Source organism: Hetaerina americana, unplaced genomic scaffold (genome assembly GCF_022747635.1).
Source record: "Hetaerina americana unplaced genomic scaffold, ioHetAmer1.1.p SCAF_55, whole genome shotgun sequence".
NCBI classification, from domain to species: domain Eukaryota; kingdom Metazoa; phylum Arthropoda; class Insecta; order Odonata; family Calopterygidae; genus Hetaerina; species Hetaerina americana.
Window position 1 is genome coordinate 3,141,656 of NW_027287150.1, and position 17,852 is coordinate 3,159,507.

The window sequence follows — 17,852 nt, forward strand, 5'->3', positions numbered from 1 at the left end:
GATTTGGCTAAAGCGTACATGCGCGTGTCTTCAGAAATGTATAATTCTCCCAATTTCCACTTGAGGAGGACAGAATTAATGCAGATGGTAGCGGTACATGCTCAAATGGTCTGTCAATATTGTATTGATCTCACCCTTAATTTTCGCTACAAGAATCCCCCTTGTTTTGCCAGTTTTCTATATTTTCAGATATCATTTGCAATGGCAATTCACGATCCTGCCTTCACTCTAAATAAAATGAAAGCCTTGTTAAAACTTATCTTTTACCATGTTCTGAGCAAGCACACCAGAGAATCTGGGACATCAGTTTCTCCATTAATTAGCAGAGTTTTATGGCAAATGGGAATACTGACTGACAAAGAAGCACCACAATATGCGTTGCGTCGAAAAAATGCCATAGAAAACAACAGTAATGTGGCATTATCCCAGAACAGTGTGCAGTCAGTGGCAATGAGCAATGCTGGTTTACAGAATCAAAGTGCTTCCACCAACTCCTCCTGTCAACCACAGCCTGATTGTGTTCCTCCTCCACAGGGTTTCTTTGCAAATATTTCCAATATGGGCAACCCACTTGCTCAGAATTGCTTGAATACCATGCCTAGAGGAATTCAAGAGGACACTCGGGAAAGAACTGAAGTTTCATCAACCTCCGAGACTAGCGTTAGTTCCATTCAACCAAAGGTCTTCCATGGTCATGCCCTGCCACAAGCTCCGCTTCCCGCTAGTTTCAGGAGCACACATGCACCAAATGTTAGTGCTCAACCCAACTGTCAACCAAGTGTTCCCTTTGTTTCAACTAGGACTATGCCTCGAGCAAATCAACAAAATTTACCTCATGGGGCAGTAAGTGAGTCATTAAATGTAAACCAGAGCAGAGTTGTTGATAGGCAGGTGAATGTTAATCACTGTGGAGTTGCTAGAGGACAATTAAATGTTAACCAGAGCAGTGCATTGGCCAGTCAGAACTCTAATCCTGTGCACAATTTAGTGGCATGTACTAAGAAATTTCAGCAGAGCCCAAGCCATCAGATGCCAAATGTTCAGTTGGCCAATCAAGGTCATCCAAGTTTATTGAATAAACTGCACAAAAAACCAGCATATGTGCCATTTGTTGCCCAACAAACTAATTTGCATGGAAATCAGCCGAGTAGCACTGCCGGTGCACAGCCCTCTATTTCAGGAAATAATTATTCACACACAGTCAGTACACAGTCCTCCATTTCCGGAGGTAATTATACACGTACAATCAGTGCACAGCCCTCTATTTCAGGAAGTAATCATACTCAGCATCAGGGAAATTTTCATCCTTTTCGAATGGTGCCTAGTCAGAATACATTGAATACACATCCAGTTCAGGGTAACTTGCAAACCCACTACTTAATGCAAGGGACAGGTGTGGAGTCATTGACCCATCCAGCCAATGTGCAAACACCTGCAGTCCAAGCCACTCAGTTTCAACCTCCACCTCCTGCTTATCAGTCTCCTCCAGCCTTTGCAAATGTTGACTCCTGCCCATCATACCAACCATGTAACCAACAGGGGCCAGGGTTTCTCATTTCTCAAGGGCAGGTGCAGAGGAGAGAGAATACCCTTGATGACAACGCCCATGGTAATCGTCACGTGCCCCCATCATATTCAGCTGTGCACAAGAGGAATATTCCTGGTGTACAGTCAGCTTTGGGGCAGGCTCAAAACAGGGGGAGTGCTCAGTCACTTCTTTGCAATGTTGGACAGTCAGCCTCGGTGCCAATGGAAAGGATTGAAGTTACGCCCCAAAGTAGAATGCTTGCTGATGATGCTTTGAGATTGAATCAGTTGCCCCAATCGCATTCTTTTGGGAACATCTCCATCAATCCCATGTTGAATGGGACTTCCACAAACCACGGTGGAACCCAGTCCTGCCAAAATGCTAGTGATATGCCACAAACCTCAAGTTACATGATTAATTATGGGCCAGGAAATGAAATCCAGCAAGTTAATAGTCAGTCAAACCAGGTTCACTCGAATGGAGTCCGGGCATCAATCGTACAATCACTGCCTAGGAGAAGTTCGGTGAGCCATGAGAATCACACTCCAACCGTGTTACCTGCTGCGCTTCCACAGTTGAATTCCCCCGGGCATTCATTCCAGCATGCCCAGACTTACCCCGTACAGCAACGCAATAGCACCGCCATAGGAATAAGTGCGCACGGGTGCAATGCTGGTGGTTTAAATACTTACTCAGAGCAGGCAGTGGCTGTTACCAGACAAGCTATGCTGCCATCAGTCACGAGTCCTGTCCACTCAGGTTCACCTTGTTCCATGACAGAGGAAAACGATCAGGTACCTAAGTTAGTTTTAAAATAAGAGCGCTTATGTAAATATTGTAATATATCATCAATTGGGGTAATATTGTATCAGAACGACTAAGAATTCCAGGTGAGCCATTATCTCATCATTTTTCATTTAACATTGGATATTTTTTTACCCCACCCTTAGGTAAGTCTTTCAGAAGATATTTCTTTATGGGAGTTACAGCTGTGCCAAATTATAGTACGAGGGTCATCCGGAAAGTAGTACCCGTTCGTGAAATAAAGACACAAAAGTAAATATTAACAAACATAAAAAATTTTATTTGAAAGAGGATACTTTAAACTACTTCTCAACATAATCTCCAAGCAAATTAAGGCATTTGTCATAACGTGTGACAAGTTTCTGTATTCCTGCTGCATAGTCCTTCGCCGCCAGCTCATTGAGATACGCGAGGGACCCATCTTGCACAAATTTTTGCATAATGCAGATGGTGTTTAACAATTTCATGAACAATTGTTCGAGAAACATTGGGAAAATGCTCACAGATGTCATCAATTGTGACGCGCCGATCGTTCCTCACGAATTCGTCAACTGAGCTCACCAGTTGGTCTGTAATGACAGACGGTCTCCCCGAACGCTCATCGTCGTGTGTGTTCCCCCTCCCCATGTTGAAGTTGCGACACCACCGCCGAACAGACGACTCGTCCATTACATTGTCTCCATACACCTCCTTTAATTGGCGATGAATATCACATGGGCGAACGTTTCTTGCATTGAGGAATTTAATCACTGCCCTCACTTCACAACTGGCGGCGTTCTCAATTTTTTTAAACATTGTAAACAATCACAGAAACAACACAGGCAATGCTAGCGTCACGCAACTTGGCTCAGAGAAGGCAGACAAGCCACTGAAGCTATCTGACCTCGTCCAGCGGCTACTCGCGTCGTCAGCACTTCATGCGGCACGAACGGGTACTACTTTCCGGATGACCCTCGTATTTCCAGTGCTACGACTGGCATCCTCAATTCTAAGTTGATATTTGAGTTGGCATCCTCAGTTCAATGCATAAAGCTGCTTTAACATTGAAAATTGTATCTGTTACGAATCAAAATTCAATAGCAATATCATGCAAAATACCTATCAACTGCAAAACCACCAAAACTTGCTTTTTAAAGTATCACTCAGAAGGTATTTTAGCTATTAAATAGGCTTTATAGTTTTTCCTCTCATTACACTGCTTTGCTAAAACTATTATTCGATACAGGTTTTATGTCATTTCAATATTACAGGTTGTGATTATCCACGCTTCTTAATTATTATGTTTATTTGTTTAAAAAAATAGTGGCTGAAAGCCTCTGTAGTGATTATGCTGTTTAATGCATTCAGAATTTAAACTCTATTTTTTTAATAGCTGTATTAAAATGCAGTAGATGAGGTAATATTTAATTTTCAGTATTTGTTATAAATAATACAATGCTTACAAATGAAATTGTTTCTTTTTTAATTTATTTTTAGACTTATTTTATTTATTTGATCTGAATTTTTATGAAGTGTTAAAGATCTGAGAGAGGTATGCATATCTTAGATTTTGTTCATATTTTTCATTGGTTGTATGTTTTACAGTTTAAAATCAACAAGCTCTATGGTTAACTTCTTTTTTTATTCTTGTTCACTTATGATTCAAAGTAGAACCATCATCTTAAAATATTTTGAGATACTGCTTTTAAATATTTTACAAATGATATTAACAAAGGTTAAATCAAATGCTAACATGCCTCTTTAGTTCAAAAGAAATGAAGGCGTGAGGGTGTATTGTACATGGTGCATGCCATTGGGGATTTCCTGAGGAGGAAATCCAGAAATGGACCAGCTGTTTGCTGTATGTTGACACAAATGGAGATACCTCTATGTAAATTGTGCAAATGCACCAAAATCTCAGCCTCAAATTTGAGTTGATGTGGATTTTTAAGGAGACATTTTTGGATGTGTGGATTATAGGAAGGGTTTAGTAATGCTGGCTCGGGTGGCGACGGGGTAACCTCCTCGCCTGCCAACCCAGAGGTCTTGAGTTCGATCCCTGCCTAGGTGATTTTTCCACCTAGGGCTTGGGTGTATGTGATTTTCAAATTGTTTTATCGTTGTTCAAAGTTCAATGTATGGGCCAAAGTGCTGTTTTTGGACTAATGCAAAATTAATAAATAACATGAAATAACCCACAAAAAACGAAGCGTACATCAATACTAATAAATGTTCAGTGCTTATTATGGTGTAATGTATTATAATGAGAGTATTTTAATCAAGGTATGCGGTTCTGTTGGGCTTCACCCTCATTGGTGGTGCTGTGAATGAGGCCTAAACATAATTGGTTAACGAAAAGTATTCATAGGATATTTCTGTAGAGCAGGGTTTTTCATGTTTGTATTTCTCTCTCATTGTAAAAAGCATTCATGACTTACAAATGTATTATAAATACTTAAAATTCTCGTAACTTTCCGTCAGCCTTATTCAAGCCATGCTGTGGACCATTAGATTCAGCCTGTATGGCATTCTAAAAAAAACTATTTAATAGTCAATTGGAGTTAAGAATGCAAAGTAACTTTCCACTGTTCTTATTCTTAATTTCATTAACATGAATTTCCACAAGGTTGAGCCAGAAACAATTGAATAGTCAATTGGAGCTTTACAAATGAGGAAAAATTTTTGTAAATTATTCTTTGAGAACTCATTCATAGAACCAATCTATTATTCTGAGATTTTTTTTATTTGTAAATATGTGCATGCAAGCTTGTTATTTTGGATGTGGTGTGACTTAAAAGGACATTTATGTTATTAGTGTAGTTGTATTAATGCCTCATGCTCCAGAACCTCTTTTAATTGATCTGAGGGACTTGGTCTACCCTAAGCATGTCTGGAAAGTTGACTATCCAGTCGACTCACATAATTCCCTTTCCTGGTGAAGATTATGTTTTTGCAAAAAAAAAATGGCTAAAGAATGTATATGTTGATTAGCGGTGATGGACTAATTCCTGTCTTCAAATTGAATAGGCATTGTTCTTCAAATGAGCATGGTCCTGAAAGGGTGACTTCTTCTAATGATTTGAAACATAGAGTCATGCTTAATTTTGTTATTATTGGTGGAGACATTCAATTCCATTTATGTTTCAAAATCAGATTTAAAAGACTACTACTTTTAGCTTGAAAGTATTTTTAATGTCTGCTACAATGCTAAACTGAAGCAAATGACCTACTTTAGAAATGGATTGGACTGCTTAGATTCAGTTTGACATTATGTTGTTTAAACTGGGATGTGGTAAAACTGTTTGACTCTTTCTATGTTATTTGGAAAATGTACCTAATTGTGTGGTGTGTATGGCTCAGAAAGGAGTCCTGTAAGACTATTTCGAGCAAGGTGCCCAATATCATCCCTCACTAATTCATACTTTGCAAGCCTGGAAGGCAAATAATCTCATTAAATTTCTGGAGGGAGAAAGTATTCCATTCCAATTTTGGAGAAAATGTCATCTAAAAAAATGTTCCATCTTACGACAACCTGAAGAATTTGGGCATCATTGGGACGTGCCATTTGAAGGGCAAAATGCTTTTTTTTTTAGCCATTAGTATTAATAAGCATAGTGTAATTCATCCTTATTATGTTAATCATACAATTTTTATTCCATGGGAGACTATTTAACATCAAATATTCAAAAGAATTGTACATGTAATAGCTATCTTCTAGAGATCTACAGCATAACATTATTAAACTTGATTTTGCTCATGGATATGAAGACTATTGATCTCATAATCTGGATCCAATCATCTTCAGGAGCAAGTTGAATTTCTAGTGTCTTGGGTATTGTCATATTGAACATTCAGTTAGAACAAACTTACAAACTATTGCTGAGTGGGGAGATGTCTTCTTTGAGCAATAAATTAGTGCATTCACTGTTCATTAACTGCAGGATGGAACTTCACGCCCTAAAATGTCTCATTGGAGGAAATTATTGTTGAAGCGTTGAGTGCTGTGCTATAAATGGAGATTGAAGAAGCACTCAGTGGGATGTACAACAGGTCCTGAAAAGTGGCCTTGGGGCGAAGAATTGTAACCTCCCCTCCATGGTGACATTTGATATATTTCTCCTCCAGAGTGTGGGAATGGGACTGACAGCCTAATAGTTAACTTATTATCAAAGAATGAAATGCTACAATGCTTGATATATTGGGTGTTATCCCAGAATAGATTCTCATAAGTGTGTATGTTAAGATAATGAAGTTCCCTGATTTATAAAATTTTTATAGGGTGGAAGTGAGATTCAGTGATCAAAACATAAAGATTAATTTTAAGTAAAAATATTTGTTTTTTCTACTTTTATAGACTTAATTTGTGACGAGCATATTTAATGTGCAGATGTGTTTTGTGAATCTGATTTCACTTCATTTAAATGTAACCATTTCAATGGCCGACTGATGTAGATTTGTAGTGTTGGCATGTAATCTGTTAACATTTGGCAGCTAGTGGCCAAAAGGTGAAAATGAAGATTTAGAACTTACGTGCAGCTTTGTTTGCATACATTTATCAACAACTGCAAAGAAGATATCAGTGACTGGTGTGTAATGTTGAGAGAATTATCAATTGTAGCAGGATAAGAGGTCTACGGCCAATGGAGGGTCTATGCAAGAGACATTAGCAAACCATTCTGCTAGCCAATTCACATCATTTTGCAAGCCATCGAAAAATCCCAGCGCAGCTCCCATGAAGAAACATCAGATGAAGGTACAGATATGGCACTGATATATATGATAAGCTTAAGTACCAACTTTGGTTCTAAGTGTGGCAATGCTCTTTATATGGTTTATTTCTCCCTGGTGACACCAAACAAGAAAACTGTTTGGGCCTTAGTTAAAGTAAGCATTAAGTATTTTACCAAAAATAATGCACAAAGAAACGAAAGTGATGGGTTATAAATTCTTGAAAGGGTGAACATATTTTATAAGCTTTTGTAATGAGTTACTCATTGTTTGCTCTGGAATCAGGGCACATCTATAAAATTAGACAGGGCCACCTATGAGTAAAAATTTCATTCTGAGGTAATTGAGATGACCCAGAGATTTACTGTAAACTTAAACAAGGATAAGTCCATAAATAACTCGCAAACTTTTTCATATGTTCACCCTGTACATTTAGACTCTCATCCCATCTCTTTGCAAGTCCTTGATATGAGCCAGCAGAAAATAAAGCCCTATTTTTCTGTCACAGCTATTGAGTATCCTCTATGGCATCATCATTTTCATAGCATCGGCCACCCAAATAATATTTTAGGCTCCCAAACAGATGACAATCACCAAGGAGGGACTGTGGACGGTCGATGTTCCAAGAATTCCCAATTAAATGCTCATAACAGCTCCTGCATTTGTTTTGCTGACATTTGTGACTTATTAATTGACTGACCCTCATACTTTATTCTAACTATCCTGGGAGAAGTATGAATTCTGGGCCAGGAAAACTTGAGGAAAGTTTACCTATTTCTGGTTTCTAGGTGAAGAAGTTTTTCAGAAATAGAGGCAAAATAAAATTGTTCACATTGTCTCCTCTTATTTGTACCTTGAGAAATCCTTGAGCTATCTTATCTGTCTCTATAGCTTCTTGTAAATTAACTTTTAGAACATGTGGCTGTTCAAAGAACTGTTCTTAAAGTATCAGGAGAAACTGTTCATCTGGTGATTATGAATCACTATTGTTAGTTTGGACCGAATTGAATGGAAAAATTAATTTTCCGAAGTCATAAATGGAATTCGTTGTCTCAGGCGTGACTTCATGGAATCGACTTAACATAATGAAAGGAGAAACTTTGTAATTCCACATAGATCTATGTGGAATTACAAAGTTTCTCCTTTCATTATATAAATGGAATTGCTCAGGTAATTCTGGCTTTCCTAATTTTTTGTCTGTCATGTCTTTCCATTATTTAGTTGTTGGCTGTAATCATCAGTAATTTGTTGGTCTTTCTCTCTCTTAGAGACGTGGCTGTTTAGTGTACACGTATGGTATGGAGGGTAATCGCTTTCCGCTAATGCCAACAGTTGGCTCCAATCAGGATATTGTCATCTCTCGCACAGATGCTTAAGTGGATCATAAACAAGGCATTGCAGTCCATCATATTTAGTAGATACATTGCACCCATGGAATAAAAAACATGAGCCAGCTTTGAAGAGTAGATTGGATTGCTGTGATCATCAGTGCATTCCTGGACCATGGACACAGCATCATTAAGGCTTATTTTTAAGCCAAATAATACCATTTCCATAAGAGAAATGGCAATGGATAAAAAAACTTATCAGAGGATGGATGACAACTTTCCAGCACACGGACAAAACATAAGGAAAGAAGGCAAATTTGGAGAAAACAGCACCACTATCTGTGATCCCTATTTAAGAGTTCCCAAAATGTTCTAATTTGGGAAAGACTCCTATAATGTATAGATGGCAGCTAAACAACTAACCCTGAAGAACTGAAGCATAACTTTAAAAAAACTGGAAAATTTTGCAATAAGCATGCAATGGATCAGTTAGGGGCAGTACAAATTGTGTATCTGTTGTGTTACAATTAGTGGCGTTTGTACAGTTTCATAGCTGAAAACCATAATTTTCTCTGTTGATTGGTGAACACTGAGAAGACTGCACCAATTTTAAGAAATCAATTATTTTAAATTGTTTCAAATTAAAATTTAAAGGATTCACATGAAAGATTAACATTTGTTGTATCACATGAAAGTTATGACAATTGGAAGATTGATGGCTATGGTTATTAGATCTTCAACTTTTGCCTAATAAATTTGGTTAGCATGTTGAGAATTGGATGCATGGTAAAAAGTTGATAAGATTTGTAGTGTGTTGTTTAATGTATGTTAATTTCTGGGTTATAAAGTTCAATTTTCCTATGTTGAAGAGGCAGTTTCCTGATTTAACAAACTACCTTAATTTTTCACTCTCTTCTGAAACAAGCAGTTCACCATGGCGACTAAAAATAATATGTAGTTCAAATTTAAGCTTGTTTGTATTCATAACTGAAGCCTGGGGCTGATTTTGAATACTTTCAGATTAACAGAATAATCTGGAAAGGAAGTTGAGATTCTGCCAAGACTATGTAATTTGTTTAAATATGGCATTGAAGCTGAGACAGGAAATACTTGTGCAGAGTTACTGAATCCTTATAAAATGCTACTTGAACACTAGAAAATGGTCTGTTTTCTGCTCAGGGCATTGAAAGTATTTGATAATCTCATCAACGTGTACCAAAATGAGACAAGTCTCAAACCCAAAGTGTGGTTTGATTAGTGAGAGCAGAGCTCTTCTCATTCTCAGCCTTATGGCATAATACATGCATGCATCATGGTAGGGGAGGTCATTTCATTCCAATTTGCCACCTACTGCTCACCTGGAAGTTCAAGAATCCAGAAAATTGCTGTACTTGCGGTTGCTGAATGTTTAGTTGAAGGTTTCCGGTTGCATCACCTGGATTTGAATGCTGGGCCTTCCAGTCATTAGCCCAGTGGGCAAGAAGTTATAATATTATGGTAACATATGAGCTATGACTTAGGAATTTTTGATTTCCTAGGTAAATGACAAAAAAATAAGAATGATTGGTGAATTAATTGAAGGCAGGATGTACAATGGTGTAAATCTAAAATTTTCTCTGAAAGCCTATTTCTACCTTCCCTCTGCAATCTCTTCTTGCTGCAATACCAACTACAGAGCTATTTATTGCATGATAATGATTGGTGAGCGGAGTAAGGCCTCATGCATGTCATTTGGAATTCTGCAAGCATGGCATAATGCTTTTTAAGCCATTAAAATGTGATATATTTACAATGTATTCTTGTTTGTGGTGTAGGAATCAATGATTAACAGTTATTAGTTTTTTTCTAACATTACTAATTATGAACCAAGGGAAATTAGAAATCTGGGCTAGATTGTAGATTAATGGTGTGGCATTATATTTTTGTATGTGGAGTTAGCTATGAGATTAATCCAAAGACTGTTTTATTTCTTTATTTGTACATCTTCCTAGATGTCATGTACATCTTCATGATGACATCAAAACAAACCTGCTTAAGGCAAATAACTGTATTAACCATTTAATCAAACAATAGTGCATCAAATAGATAAGCTAAAAATGTTTGTGCATAAGTATTGTCTAGATTTATAAACTGGATATGACAAACTTATAGTGTTGAATTGATGAATTAGCTCTTCATTTTTCCTGCTCCCAGATTGTTGGTCCAAAATGGTTTTCACTAAAGTAATTGATGCTAGTTTCAAATTGGATTTAAGAAATGCACTATTAACCATTTCTTTTGTTTTGAAACATGACCATGAGGTTGACAAAGTCAGTTAGTTAGTAAATGTTTTGATGTTACTAATGTTGAGGATGTTTTATGCTTTCTAATGCCAATATATAAATTGTCATAATGGGAACTGATATGGACATTGATGTGGAACTTTAGCAATGTTGTGTATTTATTTAACTTTTCCACGTTGTCTTCCAGGGCAGAGGCCAAGGCTTGGGTAGGCCTATCTCCAATGACAGTGGCTACCGGAGCCCGTCTCAGGGAAATGAAAGCAGCAGGCTTTGTGTATGTGCCTACATATTCTATATTAGTTGAATGAATTATATTTGCCAGTATAACTCATAAATTTTTCCCTTTTTTAGAATGTCTTGGTTGCCGTGTGTTCCTCATGCAATCAAAGCGCTTCATTAACTTGCAGCAGGTGCCTTCGCGTACACTACTGTGGTGTGATCTGTCAGGTGTGTAACCTCATTTTACTGTTTTGTAATTGATTTTTGTTGTGGTAATAGCGCTGAAACAGGTTTGGAGGTTGCCTATTATTATCTAAGAAAAACAGAAAGTGTGATAATATCATTTCCATGGTCAGAGGGGTTAAGATTTTTTTCCTGAAGATATAACTTCCCAGAAATTAATAATATTTTCATTTCTGTATGATACTCAATCATAAGTTAAAAGGAAGTATTTGATGTGTTCAACAAAGAATTTTTTTCCCCGGTAAATTATTTTTTATTTTGGTAGCTATAGAATCTTTCAAATTTTGTCAATGTTGCGAAAGTAGTTGGTGATATGGTTGATATTGTGGTGTTACAGATTATTTGGTCTGAGGAGTGTATCTGGCAGTGGGAGGGATGGTATTTTGCCGCTAAGTAATTTGTCAGCATTTCCCTATTTGCCAAAGGAGTAGTGGAGGATGTCTCTATATATTGTAGAGATATGGCCTTGTTACTTTTGTGATGGCTGCGAAACATACCATTTTCACCATCTCCATCACTTTTCATTCTGTGATATTTTTCTTAATTACTTCAGCCATTTTATTGATCGTTGCTGAAAGTAATGAACATTTCAGATTCTCAGATTTTTTTCTATGCACATGAAAATTTTGTACCAAATGGTGATTTTATGCAAATCATACTCCAATTTGCAATGGTAATGTCTAAAATCTTATGGTTTTATTGAAGAATTTTAATCATTGACGCATGAAGTAATGACAAAATTGTTAATTTTAGAGAATTGTGTACACGCAAATCGACAATTCTAGTTTGCTTTGCAGTAAAATTTTAGCAAAGAGAGTTACATACATAGGTCATTCAATAAGTCCTCTGGAAAAAATATAAAAACATTATTTTGAGTGGATTTCTTTATTTTCCTGCATATCTCCTACTGCTCTATGCAATTTTCTCAATTGTTCTTCTAACTTTTTAAGCTGTCCAAAAAGTAAAATTTTGTGAGGTTGTCAAAATAGGCATCTATGTCAGTGACGACCTCATTTGAGGGAGCTATTTTTTCAAGTTTGGGCAAAAAAAGTCAGTGGAGGTGATGAATCTGGTGAACACTGTGGATTTTGTGTATATTCAAACTATAATTCAATAGTTTTCGCCATCAAAGCTGCTTATTTGTGCACCTACGCATTGTCTTAATGGAAGAGAATTTTTTTCTTCACCAAATGTGGACCTTTTCTTTTAATTTCTTCTCTAAACTAGTGTAATGATGCATTATACTCACCATTTGTCATATGTCCGTCTTGCATTTGATGACCGTGGATGATTTCGCATGCATTATAAAAAGCCATGGTCATCACCTTTTATCTTCACCTTCTTCGGAGCCAGATTGCCTTTAGAAACCCAGTTCCTTTGTCTCTGGAGAGTGGTAGTGTATCCATGTTTTGTTCACAGATACAGATATGTATGTATCGATGCAGACACTCATCTTGATTATGACAGGAAAGCACCCAACCAGCCTCCAAAGCAACCTCACGATTGCATTTATTCTCCACTGAGACCCATCTTGCCATGATTTTTTCTCATCAAATATTTCATGCATAATTGAAAACTCTGTACCTTCTATATGCTTGTGGCCTCAACTATATCACAAACTTTTTCGTAGGTCACTTAAAACCACATGGTGTACTTTGTTAATTGTTTCAGAGGGAGTCACTTCCACTGGACATCCCAAAAGGTGTTCATCGTTTGTGGAGGTATGGCAACCTATTAAACATATTTGCCTCATCGTAAAAACAGTCGTAAGTGTTGGAGCAGATGGCCCATAAACCTCCTCCAACTCGGCTTTGAACTCTTTCCGTGTCGAGCCTTTTTAAGTGTTAATCACCACACAAAACAGATTTTTTTTCCGTATTTTTTTAAATAAAAAAATGTTTGTTGTTTCAGTCAACTATGAAAATTGGTGCATGTGATTAGCATTACTGAAATTTTAATAGCACTCTTGGGAAATATGCAAACATTTTCTGCTGCTACAGTTGGATTTCACAGGGAATTATTGAATGACCCATGTAACATGATATGCCATGACCCTCTTGGTGCTCACTGTTCTCGCTACCATGGACCAGGGAACTTGCTTCCAACCCTGAAATTTGGAAGACTGTATAATGCCTTTATCTAGGAGCTGCAAGTTTGTTGGGAGGAGAATTAACTTCATGTTCAATAGCTCTAATGATGTTGGCATGGTGTATTGTCAAGAAGTAATATTTACACTCCCCGTATGATAAATCATCTTGTCATTGAAATCATTAAACCAATATTAAAAGATAGAAGACATCGTCCTCACTCCCTCACATCACTTGACACCCATAAGGTCCATGAACGGCTCATGGCTAATCTGATCGAAGTTCTTAGTCCCTTTGTTGAATGATTTCATCGGTCTGGACACTGACCACACCACTCTGCTCTTCATCATGCAAACTTCTGTGACAAATTGGAAGTCTCGACACCATTGTCTAACCTTTTCTTTACTCATTACTGTTGGTCCATAAACTAGGCACAACACCTTATAAATTTGGGCAGCTTATGATCCTTCTGCACCCAAAAATCGTAACACAACACACACTTCACAACTGGCAGGAGCAGTGACTTTTGTGGACATTGTTTACCGGTTTTACTAACAGGCAAACAACTACTGAATCTGAACGATATCATTCTCTGGCTCTGGAAAAAATCATGAGATGGCACTGCATGGGTATAACTTTGTCCTGAACCACCAATATTTGGATACTAGAAAACGGCCCTCACTTTTCTAGTAAGCCTCGTATTTGTGAAATACCCATTGACCAAATCATTTACATTACTTGATTTTATTTTGTTATCATTGGCATAGATTGGCTTAGCTTGCACCTTGCAATCACTCTTGTCTAATGTTATGTTTCACCCACAATGGCTCATTCTAAGTGTGTTTTCATCTGCATCTACTTAATACCCTGCAAGCTGCCGCAAGAGCGTGTGATGGGGGGGTCCCCCGCCACACGCCCTTGCGGCGGCTTGCGGGGTATTATGTAGATGTAGATGTTAAGACACCACCCGTAATTAAGGAAGAAAAGAGAACCGCATGCAAAAGCCACAAATTTATACCATCCGCAAACAAAACATGGCATACCCATGCAAGAACCCTTAGACCCCACACACACATGCAAACCCCCAAACCACTAAGTAACATACACATGCACCAGAAAGTATACCCAACATCTTTGCAATGTCTAATTTTGTTCCGACTTGTAAATTAAATGTTTGTAATATTTCTAAAGTGACTTCGGTTTCTTACTATTTCTGATTCCTGATTGTTCGGGAAAAGAATGGGTATTTGTATCTATCTGTACTGGTATCTATCTCCCTTAGTTTATCTTTGTGGTCTGATCTACCTAAGTAGTGTGGGGCCATTATAATTCCTTCAGTGTCATAGTTAAACTCGTTTGTTCTGAACCTTTCTAAAAGTCTAAGTCTCGCTTGTTCTCTCCGCACTTCAAGTGGTTCCCAGCCTAAATCCCCTAAGAGATCTGTCACACTTGTGTTCTTATCATAACAATTTTTAACGAATCTAGCGAATTTTCTCTGGACTTTATCAATTCTTTTTGCCAAATTTTCTCCCAAGGATCCCAAATACTTGCGGCATATTCCAAATGAGGTCTAACTAGAGCAAAATAACACCTCTCTTTAATTTTTTCATTACATTTCCCCACTACCCGTTTAATGAAGCCGAATCCGCCTATTGTCCTGATGTGTGCTCCCCACGAAAGGCGTGGTTTTACAACTATCCCCAAAAATTTAACTTGATTTGCCGTAGTCAGTACTTAACCCTCTATATTGTAGTTTTATGTCCTGTTTCCCGCTTCCCTTGTTCCAAAATTTCAAAACTGCGCATTTTGGGTTATTTGAAAATGTATATGTATTTCCTTCACATTTGTCAATCTTTTTTTGATTTCATATGATTTTCCTCTTCCTAACAGACGAAAGATTGGAGAAAGCATAAATTTGAATGCAGGGATCCAGTTTAAGAAGATTTGAGAAGAGCACATTTATTTCTTTGTACCTGAATTTTTCATGTATTTTATTTTCTACTTTGTGATACTATTTGTAATATTTACAAAAGTAATTGAAGAAATGTTTGTTGTATAGTTTCAGTGTTCAGAAAGTTAACTTTGTCTCATTTTAGGGCATATTACTTGCCTTTGAAATTGTTCAGTCAAGAAGAATGATTGTAAATATTTTTTGATGCCATATTTGGTATCTACTTGTTATTTATTCTCAAGTTTGTGACTCTTTACGGGCACCAAAGCTATATTGAGTACTCATAACTTAAGATATTTTTGTACATGCTTAGTTGTTAATAAAAATGATGCAATTCTCTATCAAGAGTCCGAATTTCTATATTATCGTGATTTAATAGTAGTTCGTAATATAAAAAATACAATGCTCTAATGTCTAGTTGGGGATCGGTATGGTGCCGTGGCTAACATACAGGCTTCCCTCCGTGAGGGCCCGGGTTTGAATCCTGAATTTTTATCAGTGGTATCCCGATCCCTACTTGAGGTGCTTTGTGGAGAGCACTTAGAGTGAGTGTGACATCCATCAAATGGGACGTTAAAACTGTAGACCCATTGGCGCCTTGCGGCAAGAGTAGGTTAATGCCGATGCCAGATTTCCCTCCACCCTTCCTCTCCCATCCACCCCTAATGGCGCAAATGACTTGGGCTATTGGTTGCCTCCCATAAAAACTACTACTACTTAAATCAGTTTTTTCCTGAGGACATGTGAAACTCGTGCCCTTTAGTCCACTCGATTTTTGTTACTGTATTATGTACAGTATCATTTTAATTTTTCCCATGAAGGCAGTATTAATATTTTTTATTGGATGTGATAGCGAATTGCATTTTTACCTACTGTAAATGTTATGATGTGTTGACCAATTTTTACATGACTGTAATCATACGTTTGTGTAAATAGCCCTCTGTGGGACTAACTTTCCTCATTGAAAAAGTAAAACAAATTGATCATGCATATGCCAGATCCATAAACATAATGAAGTGGTTTTAATTCATTTTTGACCTCTCCCACCTGTGGTATGATTGCTTTGGTTTCGCAATTGGGGGACTGAGGCCTGGTGGTCATGAACTCTCTCACTGGCCCATCACTCCCATCATTATTGGTATTCTACCTGTATAAGGTAGGTTTTCGATGCATACAGCCTATACAATTGTACAATGGTACAACTACTTGCCTCTCCTAACAAAACACAACCCAACATCCTCAGCAACAAGCCCCTCTTAATCTCTGTGTACTTCCTTCCTTTCTGCACCTTCCCTCTTTTGCCTAACATTCTCCCTTCTATCACGGTATTCAGTCTCCCATTGCCAATCTAAATGCTATGCATTCATTTTTCCTGTCTGCTTAGGATTTCTTCCAACAATCCCCCCTCCTGCCCTACCATACCAAGCATTTCCTAATTTGTTTTCCTTTCTGTCCATTTATCCTTCTCCACACCCACATTTCAAAAGCCTCCAATTCATGCCTATCATCCTGCTTCAATGACCATGTTTCCATGCTGTATAAGCTCCATAAGGAAATTTTAACAAAACTTTTCTTGATGGGGTTAGGGAAAGAGACTTTGCACTTCCACATAAATATGTAATACTTCACACAACCATGGTTCCGATGTTGCACTTTATCATTAGGTGACATACATGAACTTATATAGCCCGGCTCCAAGAGGGGAGGAAGGTATGCAGAGTGAGGGAGAGGGGGTAAGTTGAGTACTGGTGCAGCAGCTTATTAGTGGGCTAGGGGAGAGAGGTTATGTATTAGATGGTTTCTGGCTCAACTTTGTAGAAGTTCATGTGAATTAAATGAAGAACACAATTTATCCTTACACTGTTCTTTGAGAGAATAGCAGAAAAACGGTGACTTGAATCTCCTGGATTTGACTGTGGAAATAATTAATCAGAGGTTCGAACTTCTCATGTACAGAAAAAAGTGTTACTCTGACCTAATTATCCTCGCCACATCCATGCATCACCATTCACAAAAAGGTGCAGCCTTTCATGCCATGTTACACAGGGTATGCAATATCCCAATGTCACCATATCACAAATGAGGAGAACTCCGTATTACAAAAAATATTGCTGTCAACAATGGGTACAGGGAAATAATAATTGACAACAGAAGACAAGCAGAGATAGCCCAGAAAGCTATATACCACACATCTAAACTTGACGAACACCAATAGCAAAGAATTCCATTTCTTGGCCACATTTCACTCTAGATACAATAAATACTCTCCAAGAACAAAATCAAGACAGCATTTTACAACACACACTTCAAAAAACATAATGGGTTCGCCCAAAGACAAAATTGACAATGCAACAAAGCAGGGTTTATAAACTCAATTGCACGGACTGCAACGCCATCTACATTGGACAGACAGGGAGACCTCCGGATTGGTTTGTGACAGTGTTCTACGCCTTTCAAGTCCAACATTGCCTCATCGCATGTGTTGTCTATTATTGCGACTAAGATTTCACACAATTTGTCTGTGATTCTTTCACTTTTTGCGATTAATTATGGTAATTGAGTTCTTGCATAAATAATATCGTATAGTCAAGTATCTACATCTGATATTAGGATTAAATAACACTGATCAAGCTTCACAAAGAAAGACAACAGATCTCAATTTGCCGAACACCTCTTGGAAAAGAATCATACCAGTAACTTCAC

At 37.7% G+C, this 17,852-nt stretch overlaps 1 protein-coding gene across 1 annotated transcript; it reads left to right on the forward strand.

Moving 5' to 3' along the window:
- The first annotated feature begins 34 nt into the window (after positions 1-34).
- On the forward strand, positions 35-15,155 carry LOC139694789 (uncharacterized). Its single transcript, XM_071593312.1, has 4 exons — positions 35-2,322; positions 10,837-10,923; positions 11,001-11,096; positions 15,089-15,155. Exons 1-4 carry the CDS (start codon positions 37-39, stop codon positions 15,134-15,136), a joined length of 2,517 nt encoding a protein of 838 aa, XP_071449413.1. The 5' UTR covers positions 35-36; the 3' UTR covers positions 15,137-15,155.
- The last annotated feature ends 2,697 nt before the right edge of the window (positions 15,156-17,852 follow it).